Below are 19736 nucleotides of genomic sequence, written 5' to 3' on the forward strand. Positions count from 1 at the left end.
TGCTGTAGCAGCGGCCTGAAAAATTGAGGTTTTAAGGCAGAAAGTGCACTAAAACATTGCGGCTTGAACCGTAGTTGGTGGCGGAGACGTCACGTAAGTCATCCGGCATGCAGAGAATGATTATATACAGCAGCGTGTGGACCATTTTTAGGCCAAGGCATCTCAGTCATCACCAGGCCTTTTTTAGTCAAATGCATCCCCCACTGTCAGTCCCTTCGGGATCCATGCCTCATTCATCTTAATAAACGTGAGGTAATCAAGACTTTTTTGACCTAGGCGACTTCTCTTCTCAGTGACAATACCTCCTGCTGCGCTGAAGGTCCTTTCTGACAGCACACTTGAAGCGGGGCAGGCCAGAAGTTCAATGGCAAATTGGGATAGCTCAGGCCACAGGTCAAGCCTGCACACCCAGTAGTCAAGGGGTTCATCGCTCCTCAGAGTGTCGATATCTGCAGTTAAGGCAAGGTAGTCTGCTACCTGTCGGTCGAGTCGTTCTCTGAGGGTGGACCCCGAAGGGCTGTGGCGATGCATAGGACTAAAAAAGCTCCGCATGTCCTCCATCAACAAGATGTCTGTAAAGCGTCCTGTCCTTGCCGGCGTGGTTGTGGTGGTAGGAGGAGGATTACTTTCACCTCTTCCCCTGTTGGATTCCCGTTGTGCTGTGACATCACCCTTATACGCTGTGTAAAGCATAGTTTTTAACTTATTTTGTAGCTGCTGCATCCTTTGCGACTGCCGGTAATTGGGTAACATATCACAGACTTTCTGCTTATACCGGGGGTCTAGTAGCGTGGCCACCCAGTACAGGTCGTTCTCCTTCAGCCTTTTTATACGAGGGTCTCTCAACAGGCATGACAGCATGAAAGACCCCATTTGCACAAGGTTGGATGCCGAGCTACTCATGTCCAATTCCTTGTCCTCACTGATGTCATTGAAGGTGTGTTCTTCCCCCCAGCCACGTACAACACCACGGGTACCAGATAGGTGACAACGAGCACCCTGGGATGCCTGCTGTGGTTGGTGTTCCTCCTCCTCAAAGCCACATTCCTCCTCTGACTCCTCTTCCTCACACTCCTCTTCCAGTGTTGCCGCAGGTCCAGCAATCGATGGTAAGGCTGTTTCTGGTGGTGGTGATGGTGACCATAACTCTTCCTCTTCCTCTTCACGCTCATCTACGGCCTGATCCAGCACTCTTCGCAGGGCACGCTCCAGGAAAAAAACATATGGGATGATGTCGCTGATGGTGCCTTCAGTGCGACTCACTAGGTTTGTCACCTCCTCAAAAGGACGCATGAGCCTACAGGCATTGCGCATGAGCGTCCAGTAGCGTGGCAAAAAAATACCCAGCTCCGCAGAGGCTGTCCTAGCACCCCGGTCATACAAATACTCGTTGACCGCTTTTTCTTGTTGGAGCAGGCGGTCGAACATTAGCAGTGTTGAATTCCAACGTGTCGGGCTGTCGCAAATCAAGCGCCTCACTGGCATGTTGTTTCGCCGCTGAATATCTGCAAAGTGCGCCATGGCCATGTAGGAACGCCTGAAATGGCCACACACCTTCCTGGCCTGCTTGAGGAACGTCCTGTAAGCCTGGGTACTTCTGCACAAAACGTTGCACAATCAGATTCAACACATGTGCCATGCACGGCACATGTGTCAACTTGCCCAAATTCAATGCCGCCAACAAATTGCTCCCGTTGTCACACACCACTTTGCCGATCTCCAGTTGGTGCGGGGTCAGCCACTGATCCACCTGTGCATTCAGGGCGGACAGTAGTGCTGGTCCGGTGTGACTCTCTGCTTTCAGGCAAGTCAACCCCAAGACAGCGTGACACTGTCGTATCCGGCATGTGGAATAGCCCCTGGGGAGCTGGGGGGGTGCAGTTGGTGTGGAGCAAGACGCAACAGCAGAAGAGGACTCAGCCGAGGAGGTTAGCAAAGAGGATGGAGTAGGAGGAGTAGAGGAGGTGGCAGCAGGCCTGCCTGCAAGTCGTGGCGGTGTCACCAACTCCTCTGCAGCAGAGCCACGCATTCCATGCTTGGCAGCCGCCAGCAGGTTTACCCAATTCGCAGTGTACGTTATATACCTGCCCTGACCGTGCTTTGCAGACCAGCTATCAGTGGTCAGATGGACCCTTGCCCCAACACTGTGTGCCAGACGTGACATGATTTCCTTTTCCACAATAGAGTACAGGTTGGGGATTGCCTTTTGTGAAAAATAATTTCGGCCGGGTACCTTCCACTGCGGTGTCCCAATAGCAACAAATTTTTTGAAGGCCTCAGACTCCACCAGCTTGTATGGTAAAAGCTGGCGGGCTAAGAGTTCCGACAAGCCAGCTGTCAGACGCCGGGCAAGGGGGTGACTCTGCGAGATTGGCTTTTTACGCTCAAACATTTCCTTGACAGACACCTGACTGTGGGCAGGTGACGAGCAGGAACTGCTGAAGGTGAGAGGCGGAGGGGCGGGTTGTTGATAGGGGGCATGGAGGACAGCAGTGGTTGACGTGGCTGAAGATGCTGGACCAGGAGGAGGATGGTGGCTTTCAGTTTGTGTGCTGCTTTTACTCGTGTTGATCCCATAGGCGTTTGTGATGTGAGATCATGTGCCTTCGCAAAGCAGTTGTACCTAGGTGGGTGTTGGACTTCCCACGACTCAGTTTCTTTTGGCACAGGTTACAAATGGCATCGCTGATATCAGAGGCAGACACACAAAAAAAATGCCACACTGCTGAGCTTTGCAAGGACGGCATTCTGGTGGTGGCAACAGCTTGCGTTGATTGGCGTGCTGTCTGGCTGACCCCGGGTGCCGAATCTACATGCTGTCTGACTGCGCCACTAGCTCCTTGCGATGACCTCCTCCCCCTGCTTCCAACTCGTCTCCTCCTCCTCTCTGTCTCCCCATCTGAACTTTCCCCCTCTTCTTCTGCTCTTCGAGCAGGCACCCAGGTGACATCCACAGACACATCGTCATCATCAGCCGCTTCACCTGACAACTCAGCAAAGGCAGCAGCAGCAGGTACAACATCATCATCATCACAATGTACGTCCATGTGTATAATGCTGCCTGACTGAGACATATCCCCGTTATCTACATCCTCTGGCACTAATAGTTGCGCATCACTTATTTCTTCCAACTGATGTGAAAATAACTCCTCTGACGGATCAAGTGAAGCGGCTGTGGTGCTAGTGTTGGTGGTGGTGCCGGCGGGCTGGCGAGTGGTAAATTGAGAGGTGCCCGAAGCTGAGCTGGAGGAGGATGGTGCATTAGGGTTCCGAGCGGAAGCTGTAGACGATTGGGTGTCTTGTGTAAGCCAGTCAACTATGGCCTCAGAATTTTTTGAGTTCAGGGTCTGTGGTGGCCTCTGAACACTGGGCATTATTCTAGGGCCTAAGGAAATCACAGCACCACGACCACGACGGCCCTTGCGGGGTGGCCTGCCTCTGCCTGTCATTTTCTTTTTTAATGTGTTGTGTACTATGAGTGCAAGGTGCTGTGCCACCCTATAGGAGTGTTGGGCAGTGGGTACAGTACACTCTGTGGACCTGACAGTCACTGGCACTCAGGCAACTGCAATTAAAAAATATATATATTTTTTTTACTTGGCAAGCTGCTGTGCCACCTTATATATCAGTGGTGGGTGGGCAGTGGCACAGTACACTCTCTGTGGACCTGACAGCAGTCACTGGCACCCAGGCAACTGCAATTTTAAAAAATATATATTTTATTTTACTTTGCAAGCTGCTGTGCCACCTTATATATCAGTGGTGGGTGGGCAGTGGCACAGTACACTCTCTGTGGACCTGACAGCAGTCACTGGCACCCAGGCAACTGCAATTTTAAAAAATATATATTTTATTTTACTTTGCAAGCTGCTGTGCCACCTTATATATCAGTGGTGGGTGGGCAGTGGCACAGTACACTCTCTGTGGACCTGACAGCAGTCACTGGCACCCAGGCAACTGCAATTTTAAAAAAATATATTTTATTTTACTTTGCAAGCTGCTGTGCCACCTTATATATCAGTGGTGGGTGGGCAGTGGCACAGTACACTCTCTGTGGACCTGACAGCAGTCACTGGCACCCAGGCAACTGCAATTAAAATATATATATATTTTTTTTTACTTTGCAAGCTGCTGTGCCACCTTATATATCAGTGGTGGGTGGGCACACAGTGGCACTGCAGTGGGCACAGTACACTCTGTGGACCTGACAGTAACTGGCAGCCCAGGCAACTGCAATAATAAAAAATATTTTTTTTTTTCAATTTATTGCAACAAGATGCTGTGCCACCGTATATATATATCAGTGGTGGGCAGTGCACTGCAGTGGGTACAGTGCACTCTGTGGACCTGACACAGCACTCACTGCAATTATGACAGAGGAAAAAAAAAATATTTTTTAAAATGCCAGGTACTGTGCCTGTGCCGCCCGAAATGAGTGTGGTGTGCACACAGTACAGTCTGTGGTAGGTCTGTGGCCTCTCACACACAGCGGGCAGGCAACTGCAGTGTACAATAGATATATATAGATATATATATAAAGAAAAAACTCTATTACCTTACCAGCCCTTAAAAGGGCTTTTGGGGACACTATATATATATATATATATATATATATATATATATATATATATATGTATATGTATATATATAAATAAAAAAAATCCTCAATTACCAGCCCTTAAAAGGGCTTTTGGGGACACTAGATAGATATAGATATATATATATATGAAGAAACAACTCAATTACCAGCCCTTAAAAGGGCTTTTGGGGACGCTAGGTATATATATATATATATATATATATATATAAAAAAAAAAAAAACACAAATACCAGCCCTTAGAAGGGCTTTTTGGGGTGCTGATATTACAGCAGTAGTGGACCAAGAACACTGCAAGACCAGGAACACTGACTAACTGTCCCTAGCTTAACAGCAGCAGCAGCAGCAGCAGCAGCAGCAGCTCTCTCCCTACTCTCACTACACACACTGCTTCAGAATGATCTAAGATGGATGCTGCCCTTGCTTATTTATAGGAGGTGGGAGGGTGTGGGAGGGAGGTATGCTGATTGGCTGGAAATGTGTCTGCTGACTGTAAAGTTCAGGGTCAAAGTTTGCCTCAATGATGTCTTATGGGGGGCGGACCGAACATCGCATATGTTCGCCGGCAGCGGCGAACGCGAACATGCTAAGTTCGCCGGGAACTGTTCGCCGGCGAACAGTTCTATACATCTCTACTGGCCACGACTGTACCGGACACACAGCCTTCCACTCACCACCACTGCACCAGACACACAGCCTTCCACTCACCACCACTGCACCAGACACACAGCCTTCCACTTGCCACCACTGAACCGGACACACATCCTTTCACTGGCCGCCACTGCACCAGACATACAGCCTTCCACTCGCCACCACTGCACCAGACACACAGCCTTCCACTTGCCACCACTGCACTGCACACTTAAAATTGCATGCACCTTCAAAACTTTATTAAAATATGATAAATATAAAAAAAAAAAAATATTCTACTTTACACCGTTGCACCCAATGTGCACTTTTATACTCCCAGTCACTGTACTTGGTGCAAGCTCTCACTTGCCATCAGTGCACTCTTCCATTCACTGCCACTACTACAGACATACAGTCTTTCACTCACAGAACTGCACTGGATAGCCAGTCATTTTCTCACTGCCACTGCACATGACATGCAGCCTTCAACTTGCCCCCTTGCACCTGAAGCACAGTTTTCCACTGGCCACCTCTGCACCAGACACAGCCTTCAACCACCCACCACTGCACCAGGTGTGCGCTTTTCCACTCACTGTCACTGTACCTGATGCATACCCTTTCCCTTGGAGCCATTGCACTTGACACGCAATCTTCTACTCACCATCACTGCACTGGACACACAATTTTTTCACCCCTCACACTGCACTGGATGCACATTCTTTCACTTGCTGCCACTGTACCCAACGCGTAGTCTTCCAGTCACTGCCACAGAGCCTGACGTGCAGCCTTCAACACACCACCCCTGCACATGGCGAGCATTCTTCCAACCACCATCACTACACCCGATGTACCACTGTACAATTTCCACTGCACCTCATGCACACACTTCTACTCGCCACCCAGCACTCACCGTGCAATTTTTTACTCAATGCACATGCGCTGGACATGCAGTCTTCCACTTGCAGGCACTGCACCTTACACACCCCCTACCAGTTGTTACCACTGCACCTGGCACACCCCCTTCCTGTTGTTGTCACTGCATCTGACACACCCCCTTCCAGTTTTTGCCACTGCACCTGACATACCCCCTTCCAGTTATTTCCCTGCATCAAATGTCCACTTATATATTCAGCCCATTAAATGAATAGCAACAATCTTTTGCATTTTTTGGTGGAAAATCTACAATTATTTACATGTACTCTTTACACACTGGTCATTGAGTTACTTACACTGCACATTCTGTATGGTCAGCTTCCTCTCTGTCTGTGTTAAGGATAACCCATTATCCTGTGAGATGATACAAGTCACACTGCGGTCCTTTATTCCTGCTCCCGGGATCATTCTCAGGTGGCTCTCGGTTGTCACTGTCCCATCACCATGCTGAATTTCACGCTCTGAACAAACAAATTCCAATCCGTCCGTCCACCAAGTGATCTTAGCTGCTGGCTTGGCTGCTTCAGCAACACAAATTCCTACAGTTTGATATGGGGACTCCGCCATCCTTGGATCTTGAGGAGGTTCCAAGTGGATGTCCGGTTTAGCTGTAACCATAAACATACAGTACTTCATGCATCTAACTTACAGTCCAACCTGCACTGTGGCCTCAGAAAGGGGATATCAGGCTTGGAGAGGTGAACCTGTTAGAGACCATTAACACTATGCTTTAAGTTAATGCATTCTTTTTTGTGTGTTGAGGTGCCCTGTGTTGAAGAAATTATGTAATCTGACAAAGTAATTTGTAATGCCCCCCCTTCAAGCCGATACTCACCTTGCCAGAACTCTCCTACGCCACAGACAGCAGCAATACTCTTTTGTACTTTTGGGATGAAGGAGCATGAGACCTCTTCCCCCTAAACAGTTCTTGGGGCTAGCTCCCAATAATTTGGTAGAAATTATAGTAACCCCACTTCAAAGTACTGTATGTACAGTGCTTTGAAAAATAAAATAAATATTCATACCCTTAGAAATTTTTCACGTTTTGTCATGTTACAACCAAAAATGTAAATGTATTTTATTGGGATTTTATGTGATAGACCAACACAAAGTGGCGCATGATTGTGAAGTGGATGGAAAATGATAAATAGTTTTCTATTTTTTTTCACAAATAAATATGTGCATTTGTATTCAGCCCCTCTGACTCAATACTTTGTAGAACCATCTTCCCCTGCAATTACAGCTGCGAGTCTTTTTGGGATTGTCTCTACCAGCTTTGCACATCTAGAGAGTGACGTTTTTGCCCATTCTTTTCAAAATATCTCATACTCTGTCAGATTGTCAATTTTCAAGTCTTACCACAGATTCTCAAATGGATTTAGGTCTGGACTTTGACTGGGCCATTCTAACACATGCATATGCTTTTTGGTCTAAACCATTTCATTGTAGCGCTGGCTGTATGTTTAGGGTAGTTGCCCTGCTGGAAGGTGAACTTCCACCCTAGTTTTAAGTCTTTTGCAGACTAACAGGTTTTCTTCTAAGATTACCCTGTATTTAGCTCCATCCATTATCCCATTAACTCTGACCAGCTTTCCTGTCCCTGCTGAAGAAAAGCATCCCACATAATGCTGCCACCACCATGTTTCACAGTGGGGCTGGTGTGTTCAGGGTGATGTGCAGTGTTAGTTTTCCACCATGTTTGCTGTGTCCCCCACATGGCTTCTTGCAAACTGCAAATGGGACTTCTTATGGCTTTCTTTCAACAATGGGTTTCTTATTGGCACTCTTCCATAAAGGGCAGATTTGTGGAGTGCACGACTAAAAGTTGTCCTGTGGACAGATTCTCCCACCTGAGCTGTGGATCTCTGCAGCTCCTCCAGAGGTAACATGGGCCTCTTGGTTGCCTCTCTGATGAATGCTCTCCTTGCCCAGCCTGTTACTTTAGGTGGACGGCCATGTCTTGGTAAGTTTTCAGTTGTACCGTACTCTTTCCATTTTCGGATGCGTAGCGTTTTCGCGCGATTTTACCGCGATTTTTACCCCGATTTACAGGCGTTTTTTGTGCAGGCGTTTTTTGATTGAATAGATACCAATGGAAAACGCCTGTAATCTGCCCAAAAAGAAGCTCATGTACTTTTTTGAGCTTTGGGCGTTTTGTAAACAGCATCAAAACGCTCAGATGTGAATAGGGGCCATTGAAATTAATAGGATTTGTATTGTTGGGCGTTTTGAGAGCTGATCCTAGAGCAGAAAAACTCCCCAAAAACGCCCCAAAACGCCTAGATGTGAACGGAGCCTAAACTTCTTACACACAGTAGGACTCTATTTACAAATTAGGTGGATTCTGAAAGCAATTAGTTCCACTAGATTTTAGTTAGGAGTATCAGAGTAAAGGAGTCTGAATACAAATGCACGCCACACTTTTCAAATATTTATTAGTAAAAAATGTTGAAAACCATTTATCATTTTCCTTCCACTTCACAATTATGTGCCACTTTGTGTTGGTCTATCACCTAAAATCCCAATGAAATACATTTATGTTCTTGGTTGTAACATGATGAAATGTGAAAAATTTCAAGGGGTGTGAATACTTTTTCAAGGCACTGTATTTTCTGAAAGCACAGGCCCTGGATAATAAAATGGTGGTAGTTTCCTTTTTTTTTTTTTATGTCTCATGATATTTGCAGAGCTAGTTATTAAACTCCTATTTTATGATTTTATGTTTCAAGGTTAGCGAAAAGGCTCAAAATATATTGCTTGGCGTTTGTTACCCTAAAAAAAATTAATAAATAAATGGAAAAAAAAAATGATCTTGTTCCCCTAAAGCACCTTGGCACTCCAGATGTTTTGGAACTACATTTCCCATGATGCCCATGCACTCTGCAGTGTAGTTCAGCATCATGGGAAATGTAGTTCCGAAACATCTGGGGTGCCAAGGTTGGCCATCACTGCCCTAAAGCATGTTATACAGCACAGTGCTTGTGCCGTTTCATTTTGCCCCTTGTAAACCTAAAAAAAACCTGGTTGATCCTGACAGTTTCTACCCTCCCCTTTGTACACTGACCACGGTAGATCATGGCTGCTGAGCCCTGACACTGTGGTCAGTGTACGTGCCTCTGTCATCTGCAGCTCTGCTCTCTGTCTCCTGTGTCTTTCCCCCCTCCCTCCTTCTCTGTCAGCCCCATGTCATGGCCCGCCCGCCCCTCCTGCTGCTGAAATAACTGTTAATGTATTGTATAATTCTCTTTGTATCCTAAGCCTGCGTGCCTCTGTCTCTGTGTTTTATAAAAACAAATGCTGATCACGTGACCGGCTGTCTCTCCCTCTCTCTCTCTCTCTCCCCCCTCTTCCCCTCCTGAGTGATGTTAACAGGGGAACCTCAGGCCCGCCCCCTGCAGCTGTCAGATGGGGCGAGGAGAGAGATGGCCGGTCACATGATCGCCGAGCAGCACACTGAAATCAGGTATTCACAGCATATACTAGGCACACAGGCTTAGCATACAAAGAGAATTATAAAAAGGCATGCAAGTGGCTTAACAACCACTTTAAGGATACTGGGGAGTGGCACAGTCCCACTTACTTGAGGCAGTGAGGTACTGCCCGCTGAATGTAACGGATATCATTTTTGCAGAAAAAGACAGCATCATAGCATCTGTACAACCCCCTTCTGCTGCTAGGTTAGGGTTAAGGTGTTCAGCTGGAGGGCCGCCAGTTTGACACCCCTGTGTTAAGGTAAGGAAAAGGGGGGGTGTAAAAATATGTGGTTGAGGCACTACCACAAGAGTAAATGAGCCCTATAGAAAGCTTATAAACTGGAATTTTCTATAACTACCACTCTACTGCTATAGATATAGTATTTCAGAAAAGTCAGTACACCCCTCACATTTCTGTAAATATTTTATTCTATCTTTTCATGTGACAACACTGAAGAAATTACACTTTGCTACAATGTAAAGTTGTGAGTGTACAGCTTGTATAACAGTGTAAATTTGCTGTCCCATCAAAATAACTCAACACACAGCCGTTAATGTCTAAACCGCTGGCAACAAAAGTGGCTACACCCCTAAGTGACACTGTCCAAATTGGGCCCAAAGTGTTTATATTTTGTGTGGCCAGCATTATTTTCCAGCACTGCCTTAAGCCCCTTGGGCATGGAGTTCACCAGAGCTTCGCAGGTTGCACTGGAGTCCTCTCCACTCCTCCAAAACAAAGCTGGTACAAGTTAGAAACCTTGCGACCCTCCACCTTCCGTTTGAGCATGCCCCACAGATGCTCAATAAGGTTTAGGTCTGGAGACTAGTGTTGAGCGAACCCGGACTGTATTGTTCGTACCGGACTTTTGGGTATTCGGTACCCGGACCCGAACCTGGACATTTCACTGTATGTTCGGGTACTGTCCGTTGTTCGGTAACGTTATTTGATATTTTGGCGTGGTTTTAATGGCGCGCTTTCAACAGGTGCAAGGCAGCCAATCAGCAAGCTGTATAACGTAAATGTCAGATATAGGATAGCTTTGCATTAGTGAAATATGTCGTGAATTGTAGATGTAGTGTCATTTTGGGTTAGTTAATCTAGTATCAGTCACACACACACATGTCCTGTTATTAGCATCTGAAAAGACAGAGGCCATTCTCTAAGATAGAGTTGACACCTACATGCCAATGAAGCCTCCCATACAAATGGACAGGAATTTTCACCATCCGGGAGCTTCAAAAGAAGACTGCTAGTCATTTTGGCTGTGGAAATCAGCAGGGGGCGATGGATTGATATCATCAGATCAAAGGAATGTATTTTATCTCTCATAAAAGTTAAAATATTAGTGGCAGAGAGATGGAAATAATTCCTTCTTGTGGCTCACGTGTGGGGCTACAAGTACATGTAAATCTGTGTCTATGGCATGTGTGGGGTCCGGGAGAATTGCACAAAACTGTTGTATGGTGCCTGGTTGCGATAGGCAAGCAGTGTTTGGTACTGTCGCGATCAGACTGATGCGCTGGTGTCAGAACTCCTATCCCTGACCCAGCGGTCAGGGCCGTTCTGGGCCAATTCAACTCTGGTCAGTCCAGAACACAAAACCTCCTGTGGGCTGAGCCAGGGACAACCCGCTGGGGTTGATTGGTCAAGGGTTAAAGTTCAGCCCACATTCATATTCCAATAAATTGGGAAACATGAGATGTTCGTTGTTCTTCCTTGAAGCCAGTTCTGAACTGGGGAGTTCCCACACGATTTCCGGTATGCTTCTGCCAACGGGATAAGCTTCGGTAAAGTTTATTTCTGTTTTATTCCTTTTTATTTTCATAGCAAATTGCCAATTGTGTGTTTTTTTATATTTTGTGTATTTTTTGTAACTGCTTTTGCTTTGTATATATTTTTTATGCACTGCCCACTTTCGGGATATTAATTTATAAAAAAGTGACTTCTGTGTACTAAGCTAGGACTCATATCTTTAAAGAGATTGTTGCATTTTAGTGCCTATTGCTTGGTCTACGCTACATGCCAATCTGTATGCAATTGCACTGTGTGTTGGCAGATTGCATGCAGATTGTAAACCAGACGGAGATCTACGTGTGTGTGGTGTCCCGGCAGACCAGTCTGCGGAAAAACTGTTGGGTGGTGGCAGGCTATCGTTTGTGGTGTGTGGGTGTGGGGACAGTGGGAAGAGTGATTAACACAGGGGTTCTAGCTTGTAGGATAGCTGGAGGAATCCTAGTAGTGGGTGGTAATTTCTAGACTGCTCCCCAACCCTTACAGTGCACCAGATTGTATGTAAGATTTGTATCTGCCTGTGTGTGGTCAGCCAGCTGGATTGGAGTGGAGTCTCCCTCTAGTGGTGACCAAAGGCAGTGTGGGCTGTGAAAGTATCACAGTTAATCTTATTACTTAGTAGGAATTTTCTTTATTCCCTTATTCCCGTATAAATCCCAGTCATGAAACCACGTCTCGGTTAGCTAGTCGCCGTGGGCATGGTCAAATCGTGACACAAGCGTTTAACTATTGTGCCCTAGAAGCCATCACAGCCATTTCTACTAATGGCATGGCTGTGATAGGCCAGTGCAGCATGTGACCCAGACTCTATATAAGCTGGAGTCACACAGCGCCACGCGTCACTCTGCTATAACTACTGTAGGGAGAGGTTCCTGACTGCTGCTGAGGGAGAGATAGGAGCGTACTGTAGGGCGAGGCTGGAGAGATTGCTTGTAGGGAAAGCATAGGAGGAACAATCTGCTTTATCATACAGTGATCTACATTGATTGTATTGTGTGGGGGTGCAGTAAACGATAATTATTTTACAGTATTTAGGGTAAAAAAAATATTTTTCAGTTTTTCATTCAAATGGGTCTTTTTTTTTTTTATTCAATAGTGGAATAGCACAACAGCATCCAACCTGTTAGCAGCAGCAGGGTGAGAACGCCGAAAGTGCACACAGACGGCCCACACTTTCTGCAGCAGCTCTGACATATCGGGGTAATTTCTAAGGAACCTCTACACCACCAAATTCAGCACATGCGCCAGGCAAGGGATGTGTGTCAAACCCGGCTAGGCCCAGAGCTGCTACGAGATTTCGCCCATTATCGCACACCACCAGGCCGGGCTTGAGGCTCACTGGCACCAACCACTCATCGGTCTGCTGTTCAATGCCCCTCCACAACTCCTGCGCGGTGTGTGGTTTTTCCCCCAAAACAGGCAAGTTTTAAAACTGCCTGCTGTCGTTTACCCCTGGCTGTGCTGAAGTTGGTGGTGAAGGTGTTACGCTGATCGGTTGAGGAGGCGGTAGAGGATGAGGAAGCGGAGTAGGAGGAGTTAGTAACAAGAGGCAAACTGAAGCGCACTGCAATCCTCGGTGGTGGAAGGACATGCGCCAAACTGCTATCTGCCGCAGCCACCACTGCATTTACCCAGTGTGCTGTTAGGGAGATATAACGTCCCTGACCGTCCTTACTGGTCCACGTATCCGTAGTTAGGTGGACCTTGCCACAGATGGCGTTGCGCAGTGCACACCTGATTTTGTCACCCACTTGGTTGTGCAGGGAAAAGATGGCTTGCCTCGAAAAATAATGGCGGCTGGGCACGACGTACTGTGGGACAGACACCTTCATAAGGCTTTTAAAACTCTGCGTCTCCACCAGACGCAATGACAGCATTTCAAAGGCCAGGAATTTTGAAATGCTGGCATTCAGGGCCAGGGATCGCGGGTGGGTAGGGGGGTACTTCCTCTTCCGCTCACTTGCTTGGGAGATAGAAAGCTGAATGCTTCCATGGGGCATTGTGGAGATGGTTGTTGGTGACCCAGGTGGTGGTGTTGCTGGCAGACCCTCTGTTTGCGGGGTGGCAGGTGCTGGTCTCACTACAGAGGTGGATGAAGAGGCAGAGACTGCAGCAGCAGAAGAGGAAGCAGGAGAAGGCAGAGACCTTTCTTGGTTTTTGAGGTGTCTACTCCACTGCAACTCGTGCTTTGCACGTAGATGCCTGGTCATGCAGGTTGTGCTCAGGTTGAGAAGAATTATGCCTCGCTTCAGGCTCTGATTGCACAGCGTGCAAACAACTTGTGTCCTGTCATCAGCACATTGTCTGAAGAACTGCCACGCTAGGGAACTCCTGTGAGCTGGCTTTGGTGTGCTCGGTCCCTTGCTGCGTTGGGCAGTAGCAGGTGTAGTGTCTAGGGCACGGCCGTTCCGCTTTTGCACCCTGCTCCCTCTTCTGCTGTGCCGGTGGCTCTGTGTGACCACCGGCTCTTCCTCCAAACTGCTCAGGTCATCTGCATGACGTTCATTCCATGTGGGGTCGAGGACCTCATCGTCCCTCACATCTTCCATGCAGTCTTCACCCCTGCAACCCTTGTCGGTCTCCACAATTCCGAATTCCGCAGCAGTTGGCACCTGTGTTTCGTCATTATCTGAGACATGCTGCGATGGTCCTCCCATGTACTCATCTTGCGACATAAGTGGTTGGGCATCGGTGCACTCAATCTCTTCCACTTCTGGGGCAGGGCTAGGTGGATGGCCCTGGGAAACCATGCTAACAGAGTCATCAAAAAGAAGAAGAGACTCCTGCATAATTTGGGCTCAGACTTCTTGGCTGATTTGAGGTGAAAGATTGATGGATATGGGCTGCGGGTGCCAACTCTGACCTTTCAGCAGAAGACAGGGTGGGAGACAATGTGAAGGAACTGGAGGCACTGTCAGCAACCCAATCTACTATCGCCTATACTTGTTCTGGCCTCAACATTTGTAGAGGCGCATTAGGCCCTGCCAAATACTGCTGTAAGGTTATGTCGCCTACTCGCAGCTGAGAAAGGTGTTTCACTTGTGCGTGTAGCTGCCACAGATCGACCATGTCCTCTCCTTGCAACAGGAGCTCCACCAGCAGCACCACCACCCAGCACTAACATGGTGGAGCAGTATGTGTGCACACGCCTAGACGTACTGAATGACGGGTCTGCCCCCTTCAACTTCTGGGTCTCAAAATTGGGCACATGGCCTGAGCTTGCCCTTTACGCCTTGGAGGTGCTGGCCTGCCCTGCAGCCAGTGTATTATCTGAACGTGTATTTAGCACGGCGGGGGGCGTTATCACAGACAAGCGCAGCCGCCTGTCCAGAGCCAATGTGGACAAGCTCACATTCATTAAAATTAACCAGGCATGGATCCCGCAGGGCTCCGTACCTTGTGCAGAATAGACATGTATACCGTCCTTACCCAGCCATTGTTATATTTTTGATCTTTCTCACTCTTTTTGGGGGTGTACCCTAATTTAAAAAGAAATAAAATTAAAAACAAAAACCAGTGTTGGCTACCTCGTCCTCCTCCACCGCCACTTTCACCTACACCGCTACATCCACCGCCACCTCAACCTCCTACTTCATATGGGCCTCGTCCTCCTCCTCCATCATTCAAGATGATTATTTTTTATTTTTCTGTTTTTTATGTTCTTTTAAGTTATTTCCCTATCCACATTTGTTTGCAGAGCACTTGCCATGCTCTTGGCAAGATGATTTTGCTGCCATTTGCAGCCCTCTAGCCCTTTCCATGTTTGTTTTAGAGGCATTTTAGTGCTCAAAAGTTCGGGTCTCCATTGACTTCAACGGGGTTCGGGATCGGGACAAAGTTCGGGTTAAGTCCGGGTCACGAACCCGGAATTTTTTTTCAAGTTCGGTCGAACCCGCTGAACCCAAACATCCAGGTGTTCGCTCAACTCTACTGGAGACATGCTTGGCCAGTCCATCACCTTTACCCTCAGCTTCTTTAGAAAGGCAGTGGTTGTCTTGGAGGTGTGTTTGGGGTCGTTATGTTGGAACACTGCCTGTGGCCCAGTCTCGGAAGGGAGGGGATCATGCTCTGCTTTAATATGTCTCAGTACATGTTGACATTCATGGTTCCCTCAATGAACTGTAGCTCCCCAGTGCTGACAGCACTCATGCAGCCCAAGACCATGACATTCCCACCACCATGCTTGACTGTAGGCAAGACACACTTGTCTTTGTACTCCTCACCTGGTTGCCGTCACACACGCTTGACACCATCTGAACCAAATACATTTATCTTGGTCTCATCAGCCCACAGGACATGGTTCCAGTAATCCATGTCCTTAGTCTGCTTGTCCTCAGCAAACTGTTTGCAGGCTTTCTTGTGCATCATCTTTAGAAAAGGCTTCCTTCTGGGACGACAGCCATGAAGACCAATTTGATACAGCGTGCGGCGTAGGGTCTGAGCACTGACAGGCTGACACCCCCCCCCCACACACACCCCTTCAACCTCTGCAGCACTCATACGTCTATTTCCCAAAGACAACCCCTGGATATGATGCTGAGCACGTGCACACAACTTCTTTGGTCGACCATGGTGAGGCCTGTTCTGAGTGGAACCTGTCCTGTTAAACTGCTGTGTGGTCTTGACCACTGTGCTGCAGCTCAGTTTCAGGGTCTTGGCAATCTTATTATAGCCTAGGCCATCTTTATGTAGAGTAAAAATTCTTCTTTTCAGATCCAGAGAGTTCTTTGCCATGAGGTACCATGTTGAACTTCCAGTGACCAGTATGAGAGAGAGAGCGATAACACCAGAAATTTAACACACCTGCTCCCCGTTCACACCTGACACCTTGGAACACTAACGGGTCACATGACACTGGGGAGGGAAAATGGCTAATTGGGCCCCATTTGGACATTTTCCCGTAGCAACTTTGGACTGTGTGGCCAATACGAAGTGCCATAGTCCTTATACTCTTAATGCATATTTTGTGTACCTGCAAAATGCATCAGACTGACCGATATGTTTGTAATATGCTGTTTATACATGAAATGCTATTTTACATGTTGTACTGTGTCTATTGATGTTGTACAGTAATAAAATGTTTTTATTACCCATGTCTCCCAGCGTTCTGGTCTCCACCTCACTCAAAGTCCCAAACCTTTCCTTTATTCATTTTCCCTTAGGGGGTGTACTCACTTTTGTTGCCAGTGGTTTAGACATTAATGGCTGTGTGTTGAGTTAATTTGAGGGGACAGCAAATTTACACTGTTATACAAGCTGTACACTCTTTACATTGTAGCAAAGTATAATTTCTTCAGTGTTGTCACATGAAAAGATATAATAAAATATTTACAAAAATGTGAGGGGTGCACTCGCTTTTCTGAGATGCTGTATTTGCATGCATCACTCACCCTGTACAATTAGATAGATCCCATTCTGATACTCTCCTGATGGGAAGCTGGTGAAGATACAAGTATAGACGCTCTCATCGGTCAGTGCAACATTCCGTACTTTAATGGATTCGCCGGCACGTCCATTCCCCAACAACTCCACTCTTTCAACTGCAAACCGAGTCAGTTTCCTAACTCCAGATTTTCCATCATAGTTGAGAAAGTCCACATCCTGTCCATTTTCCTTCCTCCTCCAGGTGACTTGTGTGACTGCCCTGTCCTGAATGTCCACGCTGCATTTTAGAACCACGTCAGATCCAACCCAGGCGTGCTTTTCTTCTACCCCCACTGCAGCTAAAGAACAAAAAATACAAAGGAGTGAATTTCTTGCATTTGCACAGCTATCACAAGAACCTCCATAGTGTGTCTAATGCAAGGTTTCTCAACCTTTTTTCAGTCAAGGCACCCTTTTAAATTATGGACAGCCTTGAGGCACCCCATTCTAAAATGTAAAAAGCTATTCTAATAACTTTACATAATGCATCAACATCCACACACGTAGGACACTCAACGTTAGAGGTGATTTATTCTTCCAAATCGAATACACTTCTGCACATTGGTACTGACTAGTATTCCAATGTTTCTCTTCTCCCTCAGTTTTTCTTTTTTCTTTTCTTTCCAGTGCTGACAGAGAGGAGCAGGGGAGAATCAAACAAGGATGCTCTGCAGACAACTGACATACTCCTTATCAACTGATGATGTCATTGGTTGTTAGGATTAGTGATCAACTAATATTTTTTTTTTATTGCCGATATCCATACCAATATTTTGGTCATCGGATATCGATATCGGCCGATATTTTTGGACATTTAAAAAAATGCGCCAGATCTCATATACCGGAGCTAGGGGCATCACCCCGGTACTGGCATCCATAGCCGACGGTCGGCTGTCTTGTAATGACAACCAATGCATCTGAGAAGCTGCTCGGCTGTCATTACAAGGAGCGGGAGGGGACGTCTCCTCCCTCCCGCCACCTTCCACGGCTCGCCCGGGTCTCCAGTCCTACCGGGAGACCCGGACATCCTACCTGCACTGCCCCCGAAGACCCGATCAAAGTCGCATTCGGCTCTGATCGGGTCTCCATGTAAAAAACCCAGAAGTGATGTCATGACATCACTTCCGGGTACTCAGTGCCAAATTAAATTTGCGAGCATTCAAAACAGCCAAACTTAGCATTTTGAGGTGCAGAGGAGGGGGTTTGGGGTCTTTTAGACCGCCATATCCCCCCACAAGAGTACATGTGGAAAAAAAAAGGGCCATGTTAATCTACACAAAAGGCATGAGACTCTGCCTAAAGACTGGGTTACCTACACCCCATGTTCTGTTTTGTGTTTTGTTAAGAGAAAGGGGGTACTGTTACACCGCTTTCTCCATTTTTTTTCGACCCGCTGGTCCATACCCTCATCTTTGTATTATGCAACCTTATATGATGATTCACTTCTGTCGACCCATATTTTATTGACAGTTATCCTCATTCTCATCACACCTAGAGTGTGAACGGACAACCACTTCCAACCCAGAAAGCGCCTTCCCCTTCTCTCAAATAGGATTACCATCCGCTAAAGTCCTAACATATTCTCTTACACCTCCTTTATAACATCCTAACCACATAAACCTGTGGTGCACGTATAGTGTGACCATAGGAAACAGACTTGATTGACAACTCTTATTTCTACCCTCTTTCTTATTCTTCTTACCTACCTCCTTTTTCTATCCTTCTCTCCCCATACCCAAAAGACCTTCACTTTGACCTAAACCATACCCTTTTCCTCTACCCTGTAGAGTGCCCTATACCCCTATCCCCCTCCCTCCTTCTTTCATTTTTTTTTTTTCTCCTATCCTCATTAATAATTTGATTATTTTGCACAATGTGAACGGCCTAAACAAACCACAGAAAAGATCCAAGCTACTATATGAAGTTAAAAAATCAAACCCACAAATATTCTTACTCCAAGGAACCCATTACAAGAGCTCCAACATACCTAAATTAACCAACAGTTTTTTTTCACTGAGGTATTCCACGCCACACACCCAATTGCCAAGACGAGTCTCTATCCTCCTAAGTAAACGAGCCACTTTCGAGGTTTCCGATGAACTGGCCGACCCAGAGGGTAGATACCTCTTTCTATGAGGAAGTATTAATGGTAAACCTACAACAATAGCAAACGTATACTTTCCCAACTCTGGACCTATTAAGTTTTGTCAGCAATTGATTGATGAGCTGAAAGCATTTTCCAGAGGCTGCATTATCCTGGGAGGTGACTTCAACATACCTCTGAATCCTACCGTTGATACCTCCACACAAAATACCTCAGTCTCATACAGAGTACTGAAGAAGATTAAAGCCCTCCTTCATTCTCTGACTGATTGATAATTGGAGAACTACACATCCACATGGCAAAGACTTCACCTTCTTTTCGAACCCACACATAAATATTCGAGAATAGATTGTATTTATATCACACAAAGAGACCTGCCCAACATACAGGCTGCTAATATAGGAATAATTTCCTCATCTGACCATGCACCTATCGCCTTGTCATTGAAAACTCTGGACCATAAACCCAAAGCCTTCACCTGGAGACTTAATGCCTCTCTCCTGATTGACCCGGACATCCAACACCATATCCAAAAGACTCTGACCGAATACTTTCAAATTAATAACAATACAGACCTATCCCCAATGACAATCTGGAATGCACATAAATGCTTTGTCAGGGGGGGAATTGATAAAACTAGGAGCAAAGGAAAAAAGAGGGAAAGGGAAAAACGCCTTAAGGATTTAACTGACAGGATTGCTACCCTAGAATCGTTACACAAACGCTCACTAGTCATGAATGTTGAGCAGGAGCTACAGCAGACACGGACAGAGCTGAAAGTCC

At 46.6% G+C, this 19736-nt stretch overlaps 1 protein-coding gene across 1 annotated transcript in view; it reads right to left on the reverse strand.

The window, feature by feature from the left end:
• Positions 1–19736, reverse strand: part of LOC309547929 (nectin-1-like) — a gene marked incomplete at its 3' end in the record, with an annotated part of 155393 nt that overhangs the window by 38866 nt on the left and 96791 nt on the right. The window contains exons 2-3 of the mRNA XM_082247927.1: positions 16816–17142; positions 6457–6768 (exon numbers count right to left, since the gene is read on the reverse strand). Of these exons, the coding sequence (XP_082104053.1) occupies positions 6457–6768; positions 16816–17142 (639 nt within the window). The remainder of the gene's footprint in view (positions 1–6456; positions 6769–16815; positions 17143–19736) is intronic.

This window comes from Pelophylax lessonae (assembly GCF_965119305.1).
Source record: "Pelophylax lessonae genome assembly, chromosome: 2".
NCBI lineage: Eukaryota > Metazoa > Chordata > Amphibia > Anura > Ranidae > Pelophylax > Pelophylax lessonae.